This window comes from Sinohyriopsis cumingii, chromosome 6 (genome assembly GCF_028554795.1).
Source record: "Sinohyriopsis cumingii isolate HCF-2022 chromosome 6, ASM2855479v2, whole genome shotgun sequence".
In the NCBI taxonomy this organism is placed as follows: Eukaryota; Metazoa; Mollusca; class Bivalvia; order Unionida; family Unionidae; genus Sinohyriopsis; species Sinohyriopsis cumingii.
Window position 1 is genome coordinate 129891192 of NC_142966.1, and position 24167 is coordinate 129915358.

Sequence of the window (24167 nt, forward strand, 5' to 3'; positions counted from 1 at the left end):
TGGGATCACTGTGTCTTTATGTTTAAGTTCAGTGGGCAATTCTTTCCATGTTGCTGGGCTCTGGTATGCAAAAGAATGTTATCCCTATGACTTCGTTTTCGTAGTGGGAATAATGAGTATATGATTGTCAGAAGAGGAGCATAAGTATCTTGCTGGTGTGTAACATGGGTGAAGTTGGATAGGTATGTTGGACTGGAGTCCATCAGTGAAACATATCACGGAAAACAAATTTTATGTTTGATTCTGGATTGAATGGATACAGAGCAGCGGGGAGGTGTGATCTGATCGTGGTACTCTAAGAATGATCCAAGCAGCTGTTTTGAACTTTTTGAAGTTTCTGGAGTAGATATTGAGATGAACCAGACGGAATTGAGTTACAATAGTCCAGTCTTCAAAGTACTAATGATCAACTGAAAGATATTTGTGAATGGAGCTGATGCATCTCAGCTCAAGATATGCAGCCTTGCATATGTTCATGGCATGTTGGTGCAATGTGAGAGTGCTATCCAGAGTAACACGTAGGTTTCGTACTGACTGTGTGAATTTAATGTTGGTGTTGCCGATATTTATTGTTTGAGGTAAAGGATGTGAATGAGAAAGTCTTTGTGTTGTGATCAGAATGGCCTCAGTTTTATCATCATTCATCTGCAGCTTGTTACATGTCATCCATGATTTAACATCAGAAATGCACCTCTCTACACCTTGGATGGTAGCATCAACTTCAGTTGGGTGGCTAGATTTGTATATTTGGGTGTCATCAGCATACAATTGGTGAGACACTGGATGATGATCTATGACACTTGAGAGTGGCTGAGTGTATAGAATGAAGAGAACAGGTCCACGAACAGACCCCTGTGGAACACGACAACATAGATTAACTGGGCTGGAGTGTATTCCATTTGCAGACAACAATTTGTGTCCTGTTGACCAAGTAGGACTTGAACCACAGAATGGCTTTATCATGAATGCCAAATACATGCTGGAGACAGTGAAGTAATATATCATGGTCTGTTGTGTCAAATGCTCACACATGAATTTGTGGCCTTGATGACCGAATGCATCTAAAGTACTATCTTTGCTTATCACTGCCATCTGATCTCACCTTTGTCTGCATGGGTTAAAGTCACAGGCTTTGTCAATATAAGAAAGGTGCCAGTAGCTTCCGGTGGTTTGGTGGTTCTTGCCATGGTTTTCACAGGTTCTTCCTTCACCAGTTATACTGGCCTCAATGTATTGCCTATCTTGAGGTGAGAAATTGCTTAAATCCAAAAACAAACATCATTACACATGAATGTATTATTCTTAAATGCTGGATGGAGTTAATTACAAGTTTACTCTGGGCCAGACAAAATCTGTCTTACATTGGTGTAGGTAAAGTTTAAAATCTACCTATTGGACATTTTGAATGCACACTTTTTAATATGCCAGTTGTATACTGGTTTTTCATACTTTACAGTATCCATACCAACTCCACTCCATTCCTCCAATACATGTAATGGAGAGAAGACTGTGAACTGTATAGAAAGGCTAATTACTGGGGAATAAGACTATGACACAGATCTTGTTCCTTCTGATCAAATTTTCCTACCCTGCCCACATATATGGGGAAAATTCTGTTTATCACAAACATAAGGTAGATATATCTAGCAGTCCAGGGTTAAATCAACATAAAACTGTCCATTTTGGGAAGAAAAAAAAAATAGACCTTTTATCAATTAAATCATGATCAGTACACATTTTGTAAGGCAATGAGATTTTATCACAGATGCTGCAAATGCTGGATCAAAGATTATGAGTTGATCCCCACTTGTCCACTGCATATGTTTCTCTAAGTTTTAACTTTGCTTAGTATAGAGACATGGCTGTAAATGGGTAACTGAATTTGTCATGATTTCATTTTCATTTGAAGTACATGTGCACTCTCTGTAGCTTCACACCATGGAAACTGGGACAAGGGGTCTCTTGTACACTTGGGATCTACATATGTACCAAGAAACCTGCTTAGCAGAATACCTCCATTGAAAGAATACTTACTCATAAATGGCAAGGTGCATGAGACCCTTTTCATCATTTATGACCTCTATGTTAAATACACTATTCATGAAGGACAAAATTGTGTGCTGTCTGTGTAGACAAATTTGACTATTGGCTTTGTTTATTTTTTGTCAGGTATAAAGAAGGGGATAATAGAGGTGGCCGATGTCGTGGTGGTTAACAAGTCTGATGGAGATCTGGTGGCAGCTGCCCGCAGGATCCAGACAGAATACATCAGTGCAGTCAAATATATGAGACCTCGTTCCCACGTCTGGAAACCACAGGTTACATGAATAACTATTTGCCCTTTAGTCTGGTTGAGTTTTGGTTTTTCTAAACGAAACTTGTACTCATTGATGAGACATATTATTAGTTGTGCTGGGATATTATAAATTAAAAGTACCTTAAATACATTATAGTTGTTTGGCTATTTGATTAAAAAATAAAAAGCAGGGGAAAAAATATTAGTTGACATTGACAAAGTTGGCTTTTAGCGGTTGATGAGTTATTAAGGGCTTGCACCCCAGCGGTTAGTGACTTGATAAGGGCTCTCACACTTGTAGTTAATGACTCAAAAAGGGCTGATCCTTCAGTAGTTAGTGACTTTATATATATATATATATATATATATATATATATATATATATATATATATATATATATATACACACACACCATGCCTTGCTCATCAAACAAAAGAAGTTTAATTTCCATACTTGAATTAGTCTCTGCTGATACACTCCAGTGACCATAGTGACTTGATAAGGGCTCTCACACTTGTAGTTAATGACTCAAAAAGGGCTGATCCATCAGTAGTTAGTGACTTTATATATATATATATATATATATATATATATATATATATATATATATATATATATATATATATATACCATGCCTTGCTCATCAAACAAAAGAAGTTTAATTTCCATACTTGAATCAGTCTCAGCTGATACACTCCAGTGACCATGGAAGGCAGGGTGAAACCACTGCTTGGTTAAGAAACACATAGCCTCTGACCACTGAAGACAGATGACTGTTGATTACATGACATTTATACAGGACATTTGCAGGGAACAAATTAGAATGGCTATTGTGACCAGGTGACCACTGAACTCAGATGACCATTAGAACTGGTTAGACTGTAATGACATTGTTTGCCAAGAAGGATCATAATGCTATGAATTTTTAAGAGGTTTGAGATAAAAATTAAATGGTTTTTACTTTTTTCTTTTATTTAATAATGAGAAATTTAAATTTGTAAACAATTTTAAGTCCTGTGAAAGAAAATGACAGAGTCAGGATGAAGTGTACATGAGATTGGGACATCTTTAGTGATAATGAAAGGCATTAAATTAACTGTGCAGACTTTGCTACAGAAACGGCATTGATGTCAATAATTGTGTCATACTGAAGACCATTTGCTCCCAGCATGATTTCTCTGTATTGCATAATAGGATTCTGTGAGGTTTAGCTTCTAGAAATTTGATGAATTTTTAGTACTTATTAAAGGACAATTATTAACACGGCAATTTATCACATCGTCTTCATGTACTGATACTTAAAGGGGGATAGATAGACAGCAATGAGTAAGACAAAAAAAAAAGCACCAGTCTATAATATTTTTTGGACTATTTTGAAAATGTTAACATTTCACAAGTGATAATCTTTGAATGCTATGAATTTGGTATTTTTTTTTATGGGTGTACAAATTTTCATGGATTTTTGTGGACACTACGGACTTCAAATTTAATATTAGTTATATACTACCTGGTGTTATTGGGTTGCTATGTCTTGTTCTAGTCCCTAGTTCTTAGGATATTGTTCCCTCTTTCCATTAGTTATTGGAAATCTAGAATAACAACAACATGATCCCAGTCCAGGTGTCAATTTAGCTGCAGACCTGCTTGCCTGTGCCCTCTGGGTTTTGAGTAGGGCCAGTTAAAGCCCCACTGCCACCTGTACTTGCAAAACATCATATTTGCCAGATCATCTGAATAGTACTGAATCTTGAAAGATACTGGTCCTAAACATCATTGGGTTCCAGTTAAGACCAGATAGTTATCGATGTTTCATTACATTATGAGCCATATAATTTCCCCCTCGAACTGAAAAACCCTGCCATTTATCACATGTGTAAAAGTTAATCCAATGTTGATTGGCAACATCTGTGGGTCAAGTGATTTCAGTCAAAAGCCGAAACACAAGATTTGATGATGTCACTGTTTTAAACATAAGAAACCAATGCCACATTATGTCATATTATCTTCAGCACAATTTCACCCTTCAAAGCATTTCAGTGCCCCAGCTGATCATGAATATTCACCCATGTCTTATTTTTATTGATAAAATAAAATCAGTGTACCATAATTGCTGGCGTATAAGATGATACTTTTTGACCAGAAAATCTTGGCTCCGTCTTATACTCCAAATCAACTTATAGATTGTCATCCAAATCACTTTATCATATTTTTCATATGGAAAATAATTCTCCACGGATACAAAAATAATGTGTAAAAACTATTTCATTTTTGGGAAGAGATTGTGTTTGAAGCATTTATTGGATTCCATGTTGAGTATTTTAAACAATCATATGATTGTCAATATTAAAAATTAACACATGTAATTGTGCTCAAGCAGCATGCACTTGTTATGTACGTTGTTTGTAATATACATTTAAATTTTATTACATATATGTGTAATTGGGAATCAAATGTGTTTTGATATAAAAAAAGGACATAGACATTTATTATTATACATTATGTAGAGTTATTACAACATTTTCTTACTTATATTTTGCATTTAAATTAAATGCCTCATCATTCATGTACTTATCCTAAAGTAAATTTCACATTCTTAGGTTGGGTTAGCATAGACTTTAATCAGTATAAAACAGTTAACATTACTTTCTCTCCAGAGAGTATGTTCTTCTTTAGAGTCTATACTATGTATGATCAAAAGTAATTTGGACAGGATTAAAAATGTTAGTTGAGTATGGTTGAATTAGTTGAATTAATCAAGAGTTCAGTGGCATAAAACAGGGTCAGTTCGACTTCATTGTTGATTGTTTGTTGAGATGTCTAAGCATGCATTATCTCCCAGTGCCAAAACACTAAAATCTAGCAGAATTATCACACAAATTTCAGTCAGTCATGGATGAAAATGGGAATTTCAATTCAAAGGGACATGAATGTGCATTCTGATTGTCCTGTGAAGCTAATTTTAAAATCTGTTACAGTGGCAAATATGTCATACAGAAACCCCATTTGATCAAAACAACAAATATGCCATCACTGAAATTCATGTTTGTGAAGCTGCATCAGATATGTAAAGCTTCACATACCAAGACAAAATTTGCCAACTTTACAGCTGAACATAATCTCGTTTTGTGGTAGCAGATAATTTTTCAGATCTAGCCAAAAAAATGTTCCCTAAATCAGACAAAAATTCTCATGCAAATGTACAAAAATTACTCACATAGTGACTGTTTTATTTTTCATAGAAATTATAATCATAACTATAGTCATAATAATAATAATATGATTATGAATAATTTATTATAAATTCACTGTTGTGGTGAGCAACCAGAGACCACAAGTTTTAGGCAAAGTATGTGTCTGGCACTGCTGTGAACAATGCATCACAAAAACTTATATGAACACCACTGACCTTGATTTAATCCTTTGTAAAAATTGAATGTAAACCAGACTGAAGTTTGTCATAAACTGCCATTGTAATCTGCAATGCCTGAGATGAAAGCGGTTTTTGTATAATACCAGCAAGTGATGATCATTTTCTGGATTTCATAGTTATTATTAAAGAGTGGTGATAGTGTTGATAATGATGACAACAAAGGTGTGTGCAAATAAGTTACAAAGTTTGTGATGGTATAATATGGAGAATCTGTTTATACAATATTAGACCCAGACAGTACCAGTTTGAGCATTTCTGGCATGCAAGTCAGCAGTCTGTTGCCAGATGCTGAACTCCATTCTTTGGACCAAATATCTGGGTTTTGACCAACAGTCTTGGGGAAAGTATCAGTTTGATACACCCCCCTTTTTTTCTTCCCTTTTTTTAATCAGTCCAAGTAGGACTGGTCATGGGTAGGGAATCAAGTCAGTACCCCTGCCTTCCTGCTGTTCTCATTCAACCCCAGTAAATCTTGGGGACTGCAACCACCCAGTGTTGAATCAGTGTTGATCTTTTCTGATCATGACACAGTGGTTGATTTTGCCATGGCTCCATGTTTTGAAGGACCAGTTATGCCTCAGATTTTCCCTGCCTCCTCTGGCCTCATTATTGAGGAATGGGGAGGGAAGCCCCATGTCTCTACATTCTGGATCGAGAGGGATTGCCAGAAGATCAATGGTGGATTGTCCCATTCTCCACCCACTTCCACTCCCCTGTGAGCAGAGTTGTGATGGCAAGCCCTCATTAGAAAGTTGCCTTCTCCCTTAAGAGAGATGACATCAAATAGCCCTGCCTTGCCCCAGAAAGGAAGGCGTGATGACAAGCTGTCACTTTTTGTGGATGCAGGTGCATTCCCAGAAATATCTATCACACCAGATCCTTCACATCTTTTGGATTTTCCTTCAACCCAGTCAACAGATCAGGTGATAGAGAAAGAAGAGGTGGGAAGATTTGATACTGTTTCCACCAGATCTATGTACCAAACCCTCAGGATCATCAGAGGATATTATCCTCTTCAGTTTGGAGAGGCTGTTTGGGCACAGCCCAAATTGGATTTTCACTTGGCATAGTGAGGGACCTAACTCTGCAGTTGTCTAGGGACTAAGAGGGGACCAGCATCTGAAGGGGTTGTCAGTCCCTCATCTGTGCTTCACATCCTGGTTCCATTCACCCATTTGGCCTTGTAAATCTCTCACCTTGGACTCAGGTGCCATCCAGGTGGGGACTTTAGCAGGGACCTGGACCCTTCTCTACTTCTTAACTTTTGAAGCCTTGGAACTAGCATGCTGATCTTTTTCAGTGGCCCCCTTCAGTTTGTTAAAGGAGGAATAATTTGTCTTAAGCTGCGTTAGAGGCCTTTGAGACATATTATTGATGTTGCAGAGCTCCTTCACCTTCATGAGGATACTGCCTTGGAGACATCAAAGGCCTTTCCAAACATAGCAGAAGTCTTTTCAGACAATCCCATCTCCATGCAGAGCTGTTATTCAGAGGGTTAAAACTAGCAGTGCATCTGCAACTCATCCTGGGCACTGCACTATGGTACAAGTCACAAGGGTCATGTAAGCACATTTACTGATATAAATTTAAGAAATAATGTTTCTGGTCATAACAAAGTTTATTCAATCATGAGTTTTGAATGATCAACACATTAATTGTCATAACAAAAGTTCCAGACAAAAATTATCGATTGCTTTGAACTTTTACAATGGCAGTTTGGCATTACACTGGGTCAAGAAAGTCAATATTGGATTGAACTGATACATGTACTAGTGCAGGTGGAATCAAGATGTGATCGCATGACCGAGAATTTGCATGCATCTTCATTCATCAACTGTATTCATCTATGAATGGGATAGAGGAGTAGCATACAGTATGTTGATTCTCAGCTGGTACATATGACATTTCTTCAAAAAGATAATTTAGCATTATATAAAATTTAACTAAAATAAATCTGAATTGACAGCCATGTTTCTAGTCTTTTACATGTATGAAAGCACATATCTGAATGGGAAAAATAGGTTTTATGTAAGAATTTAAATAAAAGACATGATATACCATAAAGAAGATATATATGAAGTTACATAAATTGCCTCCTATTTGTTGGACTTGTGTGCCAATATTTTTTCTTCCGGCGGGTGTTTTACCGGGTTGTGTTTACAAATGATAACATTCTCACATCACCTTTTTCCGAACCACAAGCGTGTTCCCCTTACATCACAGTACATGACAAGACCTGTTTAAATGAGATCACCCTGCTTGCTTGATTGTGCCTAAAAATATTGTATGTTATCATTGAATTTGGCATTAAGCATTTTTTGAGGAATTTATACAATAATATTCAATGGACAAGGTGCAAAATACAATGAATAAATGCCATTTAAAGGTATGTTTTGTCAAATTCTCCAGAATGACACCTGTATCTGCAAAAAGTGACTTAGAATGCATACATGAGCAATGTGACTTGTACTAGAGACACAGCTAAAGCAGAGATTAAGTGCCCAGCCTGTGAAGGTGCATGTCTCCCCATTGTAAATGTTTTAATTAGCAAAACCTTCTGAACTGAAATCAGTCGCAGTTTAAAACTCCTTTCTACCAATCATTCTTGTGATGAGATGGCCAGTCTACAAACCCCTTCTATAAGGAAGGAGGAAATCTTCTCTAGGAATTCACACCCTCTTCTTTCAAGTATCTTTCTTTTCCCATCATCCTAGTAGATGCTCAATGAAGTCATTTTCATAGGCTTGGTAGGACCTATTGGACAATGTGTGGGTCCTTTATGTTGTTTGTTGTGGTTTTGATGCCATTTTTCAACACATGATAGACTACACAGGGCAGCTAGTATAGCAGGTGGAAGAAGACTGGGGAAAACCCTGGTATGAACCGCTTATCCATGGGAAGCAACTTGTAAGCTTTCTCACATACTCATATTGACAGAGCCCAAGACTAACCCACACAGACAGATAAAAGATGACAGTGATTTGTTAAAGGTAAGCACTTTAGACCACTTGGCCACCAGGGGCCCTGGTGCTTTCTTTAGCTGCTTCATTGCTGGAACAGTCCTCCTCTTTCATTTTGTTCCAAGAGTTCCAAACGATATCTTTGCAGGAAGTGATGTACAGTCTTGTAAGGAAGGATACAGTGGAGTGGGTGAAGAACATCCAAAGTCAGAGATTTTATTCTTAAATCTGTTTTGGGGACAGTTTCAGCTCGTCATCTACAGAAGTGCTGACAAGGATTGCGAGTGCACAAAATTTATTCACATTCATGCACTTGGAGAGCAGTGATATACAAGAATACCTGCCAGTTAGTTTAAAATGTACACAGTACACAGTTTTTATTGAATGTTAAACCTTGAGGTGCTTGTCTTAACGTAAGTTGCACTGCCAGTAGAGGTCTTATAGCTTGTCATGACATGTCTTTTTTTCCAGGTAGGTAACTGTTTGCACCCCTTGACATGAATGGTTGTTAAACTAAATTTGATCGGCACATAGGACCTTGGAACAATCATTCTGCTTTAGTTTAAACCTTGCATTCAACAAGAAAGTTTTTTAATTGTATGTTAAAAATACGGCTACCAGGAAAGCCCCAAATGGTTGATTCACATCATGGTTCATCTTCAGATGATGAATTTGTTTGGGAAATACTGGCGATGATAGCAATGATGACAGTGATTTTTAAAGTTTTTGTATATCAGATTCTTGTTCATATATATATATTCACACATCCTTTTTTCATTATTTTACACTGTCCAGAGGTGGAGCATATTCCATCTGTCCATCCATTTGCCCATCCATGTGTTCCTATTTTTGTATCTGCACAGTAACTCAAGTTCTCCACATCTACTATTACTAAACTTTTTCAGTAGCTTGCAATTTTGGGCACTGAAGAAAGCTGTCAAATTAGGGCTTAAGCAAGACATTGGTCAAGGTCACAGGTACTGAAATTAGGAAAACTCTGTCTAGACAATAAGTTTGCTTGTATGCCAGATACCTTGAAGAAACTTTGTAAATGGCTGGCATTTGAGGCAGGAAGACTGTTGGCTTGGGGATAAAAAGTCAAAGGTCATGGTCATTGTAACTGCAAGAAGAAAAATGAGTCACACAATAACATTAGTTCTGCATTACAGACCTGATCCTTATTTGTTGGATGGCTTGCTCTAGGAGTAAGAAAGCAACCTGTTGATTTTCAAAGAGTATGGTGAAAAAAGACAAGGAGAAGAATTAATTTTTCTTAGGTTCTTATTGACTTAACCTAGTTTGAAGAAATCCATTAGGAGCTTGAGGAAATGTAAGCAAATAAAAAAGCTTTAACTAAAACCTGAATACAAACTTAAGTGACTGGCTTTGACCCCAGCATCCAAGGAGAAAGCATTGTCTTAGTTTATAATAATTCATGCAGAGGGTTCAGAGGTCAGTGTCATTTGAAACTAACACAAGAAAGTGTTGACCCAAGCATCCAAGGATTATTAGAATGCATTGACTTAGTTTGTAATAATTCATGCAAAGTGTGATGAGAATATTTCAAGGGTCTTAGGAAATATTTGCAAATTTATAACTTAAGCCAACACCATAACAAACTGTTGACATCAGAAAAGTAATTGCTTTGTCTTACTTTCCACAAGTGCGGGCTCAACAAAACATGGGTTTTGCAAATTAAAATTGGTTCTAGAGTAACTTCCTTGACCAAAGTTAATGGATGGCTTGTGCTTTTTAAGAAACTAATACATTTACAGTTCAGATGTCAAGGTCATAGTATAATAAGAATGTAATGGTTTCTGCAATGTATACTTTGATTTATGAAGGATTGCCACAAATTATTGTCAGTATTGAAATTATTAACAATTCACTGATGATAATAGCTCTTTAAAAAAATGTTTTAAATTAACACTGCCTGTAAGACAATAATGGACTTTAATATTTTGAAATTCATTCATGTGTCATCTTGACCTTTGCTTTCATTGTAGGTATTACGGATTTCTTCTTTAACAAAAGAAGGTATTCCTGATCTGTGGAGAACGATGCAAAATTTCCAGCATTGCATGGTGGACAGTGGTGAACTTATTTGCAAACGGAACAAACAACAAGAGACATGGATGTGGAACTATATACGAGATCACATAATGGAGTGTTTTATTACACACAAAGACGTCAAAAGCATGCTGCCAGAACTCACAAGGCAAGTCCTTTCGGGGCTGATATCTCCTGGGACTGCTGCAGACAAACTTCTTAAAGAATTTGCTAAAGAAAGTTGATTTTCTTTTGCAGTATAATATTTAATCAAGTTCTTGATTGTATGATTATAAGCGTATTCATGTTGGTGCTAATTAATAAATTTGTATGACACGGATAAGCTGTTTGACTGCTGTCTTTTCTAAATGGTAGCACAACAAGAAATGCAAGACAGCAGATCCTATTGTACATGTATTGATTTAAACAGAATTTGAACATTTTTTAATGCTTTCATCACTGCCAGCTGCAACACAGATATGCAATATAAGCTCAAGCAATCTATGTAATTGTGATTTGAAAGAGTTGTCTTTCTTGAGCAAATATTGCTACCTCAAAAACTTTGTATCAGTGAAAGGTTTGCAATGTTGCAACTACATTTTTACCATATTGCTGTATAGTTCGCATTTATAGGAAACAAAAATTATAGTTTTGATAGAATATGTTAAATGGAGTGGTTTTGCAGAAGATGTCACAAATGTTTCACCGCAGTTGCTGTGGAAACAAAATGGTTGCTAGGAAAGCCACCAAAGCAGAACTTGGGATTTGTGATAAGAAGCATTTCCACAAAGATTGATAAAAATGTGCCCATTGGTTTTGAAGATGTAAGAAATATATTTATCATCCATGGAAGACAATAAATATAGCTAGAAAACCAAAACACTGTATGGTGGAATGAACCAATAGGAATGGTCATACAAAATTTTATTAAAATTTGCCCAAGGTAATGTAATCGAGCTAACACTTTGAGACCGAATGGGATTTCAGAAATTACAAACACATATGTGAGTGACAATGAAAAAATTTGTATTACCCTCTTGTTTTAATGATTGTAAAATAGAGAAACAGGACACCAAAATAAATACAAAGGTACATAGTATGGATCCAATGGAAAACGATGATGAAGAACAAATAATTATTTGGAATATCCAGTAACTCAATGACATTGTCTTAGATAGTCAAACTCTACTGTGCCTCTTGTCTCTATAGACAGCCACTATACTGACATCTCTATAGTCAAACACTATAATGACATTTCTCTTTATAGTCAAACACTAGACTGACATTTCTCTTTATAATCTTTCTCTTTATAATCAAACACTATAATGACATTTCCTTTATAGTCAAACACTATAAAGACATTTCTCATACATATGACCAGTGTTTACTTGACATTTCATATGATGCTCTTGACCCGTTTTCCCAGCTCTGTCACTTTGACCACCCTGGCTTTCCATGCACACACACGTTGGCACTTCTCCTGGTGGTCTTTCATCACTACTACAGTGGCCTCTAAATACATCTAGTCAGCCCGCACCCAGTTATCCACACCTAGTTATCTGAATATGAGAAAACAACTTTCCAAATAAAAAAAATTCTGATTATCATTCAAGTTAATAACGTCTTAGCATTTCAAATGAATCAAAACACCTGACATATTTTTTGATGTACGACTTTCTGTAATGTACGAATGACATACCATTGATTGGCTAAATAAAAAATATGATATACTAAAACTCTAATATATATATAAAGACATCTTCAATATTAAGTCATTAATATTATTTAATTAATATGAATCAAACTAAAAGTATGATAAAACAATGCAAGCATATAATATAACATTTACCGTGTTTTGTGAAAGTGAACATTAATTTGAACTGAAAAGAATGTAACTCATCCAACTTGTAGGCTCGAACTAGGCAAAATATAATGGCAATCCCACCCCAACAGCTAAATGTACAAAGAGCTTCCCTCTAATGGCTGTCCCAGTCAAGATCCCTAAGTAACATATGTAGTTGCACGTGGTAACATGTATTATTATATGCTCATTTTTTTCCCCGTTAACTTTACATTGTCAGAATCATTCAATATTACCTGATACTGAACTCACGCGACAATACACATATAGCATTCACGTGCATAAAGGAACTACTTTCTATTGTAAACAAACAATGGACGCAGACGCCAGCACTTTTGATTTGTAAACAAATCATGTACACTCGTGTAAGAGGCTCTTTACGTTGTGGTTGTTTAAATTTGTTTCTGAATGAACTAAAACATGTTTCATGGTCTGCCACATACCAGCTGTTTTGACACATTCCACGTTGATACAATGTTACGGATTTAGGCTAGCTACATTATATAAAAGACGAAAGATAAGGTCCTTACAAATAACATACAAGTGATAAGGCATGTACTGTCTTCTTTAGCTGGTGATAAGAATGGCAAAATAAAATATACTTACAGTTTTACATCCTGAAATTCCTCAAAATGTATTTTCTTAATTCTGCAAATCCGAATTACATGAGCCATGTCATAGGTTTTCAATCTGGATTACACATTTCGAAATTGTGCTGTAATTTCGATGATAAGTGCAATTGCATCCTCCTTACTGCACTCAAAATGAAATACGCATTAAATTCCATAGTGTCTTTTTGATACTTGCAATTGAAAGACTTCATATTTTTCCCACATTATGATTTCAAACATTCAGTGACAGAAACAGAAACACATTTGCAGACGTAAACACACTTCTCCCACGCCACTTCAATCCAATGTATTTCATGTATAATTTGCACAGATGAATCCAGTCCAAAATCACAAACTTTCGTCAAATAGAAAAAAAATACCAAAATATATTCATTCCAGATCAAATGAAAAAGTTGTTGCAGTGTGCATTCATTCACAATATGACTTAAAATTTCAATTTTAACTAGACACGCCATTTTCTTTTGAAAGTTATATCGAGCGCACGACTAAGTTCAAAGTTATCTGGGCGAAGTTATGTGTGCATTAATAATGATGTCATTGTGTAATGACAAATCTGCGCTTGTGTATTTGGTTTGGAATACGGCATTCATTCATTTACATTGTTTCTTGTAGTGTATTTTGTTTATATAATTAAACCTTAGGTAGAATAAAAAAATGAGCATATAATAAAAAAGGTTACTGCATTTGTATGGGAAAATATGAACTCGTTTTGTCAGAAGGATATACCGCACTCCCAAGGTCGTGCAGTACTCCATCCCAAAACTCGTTCATATTTTCCCATACAAATGCAGTAACCTATAATTATGCACATGCCGCGCAAGCAATGTAGGCATGATGCAAGGAAAAAGTATATATACAAAATACTATGGTGCACCAAACAGGTAACCTGAATAATACTGGAATCTATTGTAGTCTAGTCAAGCCATATCAGGTATTTTGTATTATTATATGCTCATTTTTTTCCCCGTTAACTTTACATTGTCAGAATCATTCAGTATTCCCTGATACTGAACTCGCGTGACAATACATATATAGCATTCACGTGCATAAAGGAACTACTTTCTATAATAAACAAACAATGGACGCAGATGCCAGCACTTTTGATTTGTACACAAATCATGTACACTCGCGTAAGAGGCTCTTTATGTTGTGGTTGTTTAAATTTGTTTCTGAATGAACTAAAACAGATGTTTCGTGGACTGCCACATACCAGCTGTTTTGGCACATTCTGCGTTGATACAATGTTACGGATTTAGGCTAGCTACATTATATAACAGACGGAAGATAAGGTCCTTACAAATAACATACAATTGACAAGGCATATACTGTCTTCTTTAGCTGGTGATAAGAATGGCAAAATAAAATATATTTACAGTTTTACATCCTGAAATTCCTCAAAATGTATTTTCTTAATTCTGCAAATCCGAATTACATGAGCCATGTCATAGTTTTTCAATCTGGATTACACATTTCGAAATTGTGCTGTAATTTCGATGATAAGTACAATTGCATCCTCCTTACTGCACTCAAAATGAAATATGCATTAAATTCCATAGTGTCTTTTTGATACTTGCAATTGAAAGACTTCATATTTTTCCCACATTATGATTTCAAACATTCAGTGACAGAAACAGAAACACATTTGCAGATGTAAACACGCTTCTCCCGTGCCGCTTCAGTCCGATGTATTTCATGTATAATTTGCACAGATGAATCCAGTCCAAAATCACAAACTTTTGTCGAATCGAAACAAAATACCAAAATCTATTCATTCCAGATCCATTGGAAAAGTTGTTGCAATGCACATTCATTCACAATATGACTGCAAATTTCAATTTTAACTAGACACGCCATTTTCTTTTGAAAGTTATGTCGAGCGCGCAACTAAGTTCAAATTTATCTGGGCGGAGTTATGTGCGCATTAATAATGATGTTATTGTGTAATGACAAATCTGCGCTTGTGTATTTAGTTTGGAATATGGCATTCATTCATTTACGTTGTTTCTTGTAGTGTATTTTGTTTATATAATTAAACCTCAGGTAGAATAAAAAAATGAGCATATAATAAAAAGGTTACTGCATTTGTATGGGAAAATATGAACTCGTTTTGTCGGAAGGATATACTGCACTCCCAAGGTCGTGCAGTATTCCATCCCAAAACTCGTTCATATTTTCCCATACAAATGCAGTAACCTGTAAATACTCAATGGCTTAAAAAAATGTTAAAATTGGTTTCACTGTTTTGGTTGCTGGGGCAAGCAAATAGCTATTAGGAAAGTCATCAAAAGCACAATTTTGAACACGTCCTATTGTACAATATTTTATCAAATTTGGTCTGCAGTTTTATACAAGTCAAAATGTGATGTTGACAGACACAGGGCCAACCTAAAGTTAACACAGGTCCAGCCGAAACTTAACTGGCCTGAGAACAATAAGCTAGTGGTAATTTTGTACAATTAAGTTCAGAAGACATTTATATATCTCGCACCTAAGACACAAAACATATATATTGTTATGTATATTTGTATTTAATTTGCATGTTGTGATTGACTTTTGTCCATAATTGAGGGTAGGAGTTTGGGCCTACCTGACTAATGTTTTTTTTGTGTAAAATAACATATTACATAGCTAATATTTATGAAGATTGTTGAGTATATTTTTAGATAAATAATAATAACGTCTAGGTAAAAATGTTTGCTTGTATTTGGGTTCTTGACATTGGTTTTCTCCCTTGGGAATTCCTAGTCTACCTGATCTTTGCCATGTTCTTTATTAAAATTTAAGTAAAAGATCTGATCTTGTTGACAATTTATCACATCAACACTAGAGGCTGTTGGTACACCAGCAAATTCAAGATTGGAATTCATTTGGAACATCACTGGAATTAATTCAGAATACTCTATGACTTCGCACTTGTCATAGAACCTTTTAAAATTTTACTTTGTATTCTTGGGAAATAAATTATTTGTTGAATTTTACTAAAATTGTTGGTTTTCACTCATTTTTGCTACATACACCTCTCCCTCGAAAACTTGCGCACAACAGGGTCCACAAACAGAGACCGCACTATAAGCGAGGCACGAGTTACCAAGGGACCTCCAAAAATTGTGAAAAAATCGCTTTAACATCGAGAAAACCGTAAGTGGGGGGGACCGGCGTTAGGAAACTGGGCTGTTTAATGACTGAATCCTCATTTTACAATCACGTCGATAATAATTTTTAATAATGCACTTTTTCTAATGAAGTTGTTCATTATTCAGTTTAAATAACATTTTTTTTCAAAATATCCAACATATGAAAGATCATTCAAACTGGTTTGAACAACCATCACGTGTACGCGAAAAATCTGTGTATTACGTCACTGCTTTTTGTTTTCTTGATGAGTCCATGGTGGTGTTTAACAGTATCTTGCCAAATCCATAATTTGGGAACTAGACTAACTGTTGATACACCACCAAACAAGATTGCTTTTTTTCAAAAACACACGACATTTATTTCGTAACACGTCTAAGTCAAAACTCAATTTTTATTGTTTAGTTAGTACATTGTTAATGTCGTGATTTCAGTGGAAGTAATAATGAAATTTCTTATCATCCCTGAGGACATCTCTAAATGCCAGTTCAAGAATTCTCTGAACCTCGCTTGCCCACAATGGTCCATATCTGTGAAATCAAGCTCGATATTTTACGAAGTATTCATTTCACTTGGCTGCCTTGTTATCTTTGATGACAGTTATGAAAGAGTTGGTTAATTTAAGGTAGTTTCTGTTACATACACAATAACGTTTATTACAGTGTTCGATTGATCAAATGAAGTGAGTTCACCCGACATACGATTGAGGCCACTAGATTTTAAGTTAGTCCGATTTTTGTGCCTTTTAACTTTTCTTTTATTCCACCTCTTTTTTTTGTATATTTAAAAGACATAATTAATGTGATAATACGAAGGAGGCCAGCTTTTAATTCAGTGCAACAATACAACAAATACTTCCACAATTCAGTTACCAAAACACGGTCAACACTTAATTAGGTTCTCAGAGAAACGCTCGCGGACATAGCTGTTATGGTAGATTGACACATTTTACGTTTAATTACAAGAGGACACATTGCATTTATGACGATTACACTTAAAAGGAACTAAAAGATGGAACTAGAACACAAAAATCAATTGATAAAAAAAATTATTTAATTTGTATTTATTTATTAAAGTACTGCCTCCACTCGGCGTAAGTGACATTTTCATTGATCGAAATTTCCTTACATATCCTTAATTGCGGTGTACTAGAAATGTCGTTTGGAAAGAAAATGTAAAATATTGTATGAGCTATTTTTAAATTTGATATTTCATAGTGTTGATTAAAATTTCCAGGTCCTATCTACCGTTTTCAACGATAAAATGAGAGATACATCAAAGTTTCCGTTACCAATTTTGATCGTGATTTTCTTCAAGGTCAACAAATTGGGATAAATTTTTGGGGTATTTTCGGGTTTAAAAAATGGGATCCATGCCTGACGCTGCGTTATAAGCGGGGGCGCGAGTTATTGAGGGAGTGGTGTATGATGTAATGTGTATGTGTGTACAGTTAGCACAAAGATTTATATTTTCACCTAAAGGGAATGAAGGGTGTATGTTAAATATACAGCATACAATCTACATATACTAGTATTTAAGCAACATACAAACAGGTAGTTGAACATGGTAGAGCACATTATTCATAATCTAGGGATCATAGGTTGGATACCTGTCCAGGTTCACTGCCTCACTTTTTCCTTGAATAAAGCACTTGGCTCCCATTGTATCAGTATGTTATTGCATGTCATGCTTTACAAGTGCCTTTAAATCCAGCCAACAGCTAAAACACCTCAGACTTGTCAAACACGTACAACCCATAATGTATAAATGACAAGCAAATTTATTATGCAGTTTAATGGACGATCTGACATGAATTCAGCATTCCTCATCAGTGTAGTCGTTTTTAAGTATACCTCAATAATTCTATTCACACAACTGATTATCATCATTGGGTTTCAAAGTATTACACATCCATCTTTTTTTTGGTGAGATCTCGATTTTATTTTTTTGCGTCAGCATTCTGCTTTTGCATTTAGTGGAGTTATGGCCCCTGATGTGTTCATCCTGTCAAATATTTTGTGTGAATGTGTGTGTGTGTGTGTGAGAATACAAATATGTGTGTATAGACAGACAAGCAGTTCTCTTAGCAGATAATTGGATGGCTACAGTGGATGAAATGTATATATAATGATGCATTAAATGCAAAATACCCTATAATGTTTTTGTTTTTAGCTATACTGGTCATACACCAAAAGAGCTACATGTAATAGGATGTCTTTTGTCTTTTGTCCATCATTTGTCATCCAATGTCCCAAATCCATCCAAGTTTGTTGTCGCTACTTCTCTTAAACTACTTGGATGAAACTTTGCAAACACATTCATCCGAACCTCTGTTTGGTCCTAAATGAAGATGGTGCTGCTTAGACATCCGATATGGCCACCACAACAGCCATCTTCAAATCTTGCAATTGCTACTCCTCCTCAATGAAAAGCCATATCATGATGTGGTTTTCACTTGAAGACTATGATGTCTACTTGGTCATAAAGGAAAATGGTTCCCCTGGGACATCCAGTATGGCTGCCACAGTGGCCATCTTGAAAATGTTGCCACTGCTCCTTAATGGATGGTCATATCAACATAGGGGCTTTCGTGAAGTGACTTCTTATGGTGTCTAGTTTGTCTTAATGAACATAGTTCCATTGTGATGCCCATTATGCTTTCCATAGCAGCTTCTTGAATGTCTTGCTATCACCTTTTCTGCACAGTAGAAAGTTAAATAGACATGGGTCTTTTGCCAAAAGACTGCTTATGATGTCTAGTTGGTACTAAATGAAAATGCTTCTTCTCATAGATCTAATATGGATTTTTTCTTTTGGTGTCTAATTGGTCCTAATAAAAATAGTGCTAAAGTGATGAATATGACCACCATGGCAGCCATTTTGAATACCCTGTTATTCCTCCTAAATGAAAAAGTGACATGAGGTTTTCACCAGATTTTCACTGGTATGGATGGGGTTTTGCTTTTGTTGACTAGTTGGTTCTGATAAAAGTAGTGCCAATATGATGCCCAATTTAGTCACCAGGGGCAATATTGAATATTTTGTTTCTGATACTCAACCTGAATGGATGGTCATGTAAATATTTGGTTTTCACTGAAAGTCTTCTAGTGGTGTCTAGTTGTTCCTAAAAGAAAATAGTACTGATCTGACATTCATTATGGCTACCACTGCACCTATCTTGAAAATCTTGTATTACTAGGCCTCCTTAACCCATTACTGCACAATGATGCTTTTTGATGTCAACCCCTTTACTGTGCAATGATGCCTATTTGATGCCTTTCATGACAAGTCCAATTAAGGTACCCAATACTGCCAAAATTAAGTCTTTGTACATATAACTATCACATATGGCTTAGAGATTGAATCTAGAAAATAAATATGAAGCAAATTTTTAGTTTAATTGTGGGATTAAAGCATCTGCGCTGTTAAATCAATGCGCATCTGTTTAACATCAAGCCTGCCATTTTGTAAATATGTGCTCTATATCCTGTTGTTGTAACATGAAATCACTTCAAAATTTGAATATTATAGTGTAAAGGTTTTTGCTATATCCACAGGAATATGCAATTTTTTAAACTAGTTCATTTAATTGGTGACAAGTTTTCACCAAAATTTAGTAAGAGTAGAGTTGAGCAAACTTTGAACTTTGCTTAAATTTATAGATGTCTTATCAGCAAAAAGATGTGAGCAACAATCACCAATTTCTCGAAAATATTTATTTTTGATATTTATAAAACATTAGCCCACTATTTTTAATAACAAACATTACAACAAATATACAAATGAAATCCTCAAATGTCTATTTTTAGAAATGAGAAAGAATTGTAGGTCACATGGCATGGCAAATTTCAGCTAAACTCTGCTTGTTTATCGCAGTAGAATAGGGGATATGTCCTTCAAGAAATGTGTTTCAGTACTTTAAAATCTTTATTTAATATCCACTATTGGTTTTAAGTAGATTTTGTGAGTGAATGAAGCATTTGAGTGTCACAAGTTAGTTGATGCACAATGGTGAGTCCATTTATGAATGAATGAAACATTTTAGTGTCACGCTTAAGTTGATGCACAATGGCAAGTCTATCAATGAATGAAGCATTTCACATTTTGAAAACCATTAAAATCATTATATAGACCTTAGATTGCATATGAATACTGATTTCAGGCTTGTTTCAATTTTTTTCCACCAACTTTCAAAGAGCTTCTAAAATGTTTGCTTTTAATAAATAGCAAACGATAACTACTACTTAAAAAAATGCATTTCAAGTTGTATTCTGAATTGATAATGAGAAGGTAGGATGGCTGAACAATTATAATGTTTCATTAACAAGTGATACAGAGATAAATTATCAAGAGTTTTCTAAATAAGCAACAACACTGATCATACTACATGATATAAGTTTCACCTTCATGATTTTGCTTTTGAGAAAATGTGTGGTTTTAAATTTAAGGAATATAGTACATGCAGTATAATAACATTTATAATTAAAATATAATGTGAACAAGTAATTTTAAACAGTCCAATTAGGAAAGATCGAGAATTTGAAAAACACACGACTTGTAGGTGCAATCGAGAGATACTGTTACTGCAGCCAACGTAACATAATTTGGTACGTCAAAGTAATGATTTTCTAGTTGTCACAGACACTAAAGGGCACTTACAGTATTTGCGGGCCTATAAGTTGATGCAGAGTATAAGTCAAATCAGCAAATTTGACAAATTTTCCATCCTTCATCCTTATATAAGTCAATGCTGAGTATAAGACAAGGCCAGATCAACACCTCGGATTGTGTTTTTCACTTTGTTCCACACAGCATCATGATTTTATCCTACCTGTAACTCAGTAACCTTTCCAGTCAGGATCATTAAATGTAACTAAAAGTACCTAATTTATTTCACAAGACGTATTTTAAATGTATTATGTAGTTTTAACTACATATAATGATGCTGAGCCAAAAATTTATTGAGTTATAAATAGGATAAAACTTGCGATAATGTGTGGAATTAAGTTATAATAACTTCTGGTTTCATAAATATTAAAAGTATCAATGTATGCTATTTCAGATGACCAGCAATAGGGAAATGCATCATTAATACTAAAATGCACTTTCCGGAGGGTTGGGGATGGTAAGGATGCATATGTATTTCATCACATTTTTCTTTTTGAACTTAATGATCAAAAAAATATGGTCCAATATATGAGAGAAAGAGAATGTTCAGCTTTTTGTGGATTTATTTTTCTTTCTTTTTTTAAAACTATTGCACCTGTGTTGCTAAAGCTTTTTCAAAGAGAGAAAACAATAAATAAAACAATAAATGTAAACTATGAAAATACGTACCATACTCCTACAGGGTTTAAATATTCACAATAGTTATATCCAGATAGACTCAATTAGGTTAAATCCCTGAATGACCATTTTGCATGCTGTCTAATTTTCTTTAAGTATAATGACCTCTCCTTTTCCAACAATTAGATTTTGTTTAAAGTGCATGTACTCTTCCTATACTTAGGCAGCAACTGTTTTTAATCTTTGCTTATGCTAGATGTACCTTAAATTGCTGTCGGTTCCGTCGGCAAGTTCAAAAATGCCACTGGCCGAGAAATTTACAATAGTAACCACCTGGCATTTCCGTTAACTATATGGTACGGTATTCATAATACCCATGGGTAGCCACATTTCGCTATTTGTAGAATTGCTAATCTGATTTGGTCTGCAGAATCTTGACCTCAAAAAGGTGTTATCTTGGAATGACTGAATACAGCCATAGCGTATTTAATTAGCATGTTGATACCACTACAAAGCCATGTGATTCCTGTAATAATGTAAGTGGAAACAAAAATTAGAAGAAATCACATAACTAGTTGTATTAATTAATAATAGAATATGGTACTGCACTTGTACACCAGTAAAATCAGTCATCAGGTAAGTGAACAATACAATTTACAATCGTGAAGACATCTGTCTGTCTGTTTGTCTCTCTCTCAGTGGGGCATACAGATTATTTGATTATTAGGCACAAGAAGAAAATTGTGATGGAATGTCTTTCTTATGGTTATTCATCTTCCAACTTGTAAATTCTAATGTACATATATGTAATTAAATTTAAACAATGTATATTACAAACAACATGCATAACTGGTGCATGCTGCTTTTAATCTGATCGATGTTAGTTTTTAATACTGACGATCATGTAATTGTTTAAAATACTTGTTGGATCTTGTATTTGTTCATACATCATCTCTTTTCCAAAATAAATATTTTTTGCACATTATTTTTCGTAGTCTTGGAGAATTATTTTCCATACAAAAAATATGATAAAGTGATTTGGATGACATAATCCGTTGACCTTTTTGACAGTTTCATGGCTTATGAAGAAATTTTCTAAAATTACATTTTTGATGCAGCAGTTCATCATATTTTGTAATACTAAAGATTTGCCATCTTTGGCACTAAGAACTCAGACTAGATAGAATTAAAGGGATGCTTTACTAGTCGGTACTCAAACTAGATAGAAATAAATGGATGCTTTACTACTCAGTCCTCAGACTAGATATAAATACAGTGGAACCTGTCTTGAAAGACCACCCCTTCTGCCAAAACATAATGGTCTCTCATGACAGGTGGTCTCTCATAACAGGTTATAACACTATATAATCTCTAAATCTGTACATGGAGAACCTGGTCTCTCAAGACAGGCGGTCTCTCATAGCAGTGGTCTCTCAAGACAGGTTTTACTGTAAAGGGATGCTCTACCACTCAGTACTCAGACTAGATAGATATAAAGGGATGCTCTTCTAGTCAGTACTCAAACTAGATAGAAATAAAGGGATGCTCTACTAGTCAGTACTCAGACTAGATAGAAATAAAGGGATGCTCTACCACTCGGTACTCAGACTAGATAGAAATAAATGGATGCTCTACCATAACTCAGTACTCAGACTAGATAGAAATAAAGGGATGCTCTACCAGTCAGTACTCAAACTAGATAGAGATAAAGGGATGCTCTACTAGTCAGTACTCAGACTAGATAGAAATAAAGGGATGCTCTACTAGTCAGTACTCAGACTAGATAGAAATAAAGGGATGCTCTACCACTCAGTACTCAGACTAGATAGAAATAAATGGATGCTCTACCATAACTCAGTACTCAGACTAGATAGAAATAAAGGGATGCTCTACCAGTCAGTACTCAAACTAGATAGAGATAAAGGGATGCTCTACCAGTCAGTACTCAGACTAGATAAAAATAAAGGGATGCTCTACCAGTCAATACTCAAACTAGATAGAGATAAAGGGATGCTCTACCAGTTAGTACTCAGACTAGATAGAAATAAAGGGATATTCCACCACATTTGCCCTAATGCCCATCACATTGCCCTTTCTAGCATCACTCCCCTGTCATCAATATCACTAAAATACTAAAACTGCTGTGTTTTATTTAATACAGAATACTTGTGTGAGTGGAAGATTTTGTTCTTTATTTGTAAAAGGATGACATCCTAAATTTTGTCAACAAATATGTGTTCTTAGTTCATAAATACTTTGTATATGTATGCCATTTTTATTATATTAGAAAGATTACCCCTTTGACCAAAAATGTGCCACTATTGTAAAAGGTGCCCCTTTTGCACACCCCTCTGAAATTTTATTTTTTATATAACTTGAGCGTTCATTTTAAAATAGCTTGTTTTTCAATCGAACCTAAAAGGTGATGCTTTCTATTTCTCAGGTGAAATGAAAATATTTATTTTGGCAACTAATATTTGTTTTTGTTTTTAATCAGAGAGTCAAAGGAGCTTATAATTA

General features: G+C 35.2%; 2 protein-coding genes across 2 annotated transcripts in view; one reads left to right on the forward strand and one right to left on the reverse strand.

Annotated features, from left to right (window-relative positions):
• LOC149797955 (methylmalonic aciduria type A homolog, mitochondrial-like) overlaps window positions 1-22632 on the forward strand; it is a 56564-nt gene extending 33932 nt beyond the window's left edge. Inside the window, exons 6-7 of the mRNA XM_089963025.1 lie at window positions 2170-2318; window positions 10694-22632. Of these exons, the coding sequence (XP_089819151.1) occupies window positions 2170-2318; window positions 10694-10981 (437 nt within the window). The 3' untranslated portion in view covers window positions 10982-22632. The remainder of the gene's footprint in view (window positions 1-2169; window positions 2319-10693) is intronic.
• The window catches only part of LOC149797956 (ras-related protein Rab-9B-like), a 70422-nt gene continuing 58409 nt past the window's right edge, over window positions 12155-24167 (reverse strand). Inside the window, exon 2 of the transcript XR_016421922.1 lies at window positions 12155-12295. The gene's annotated coding sequence lies outside the window, so the exon portion shown is untranslated. The remainder of the gene's footprint in view (window positions 12296-24167) is intronic.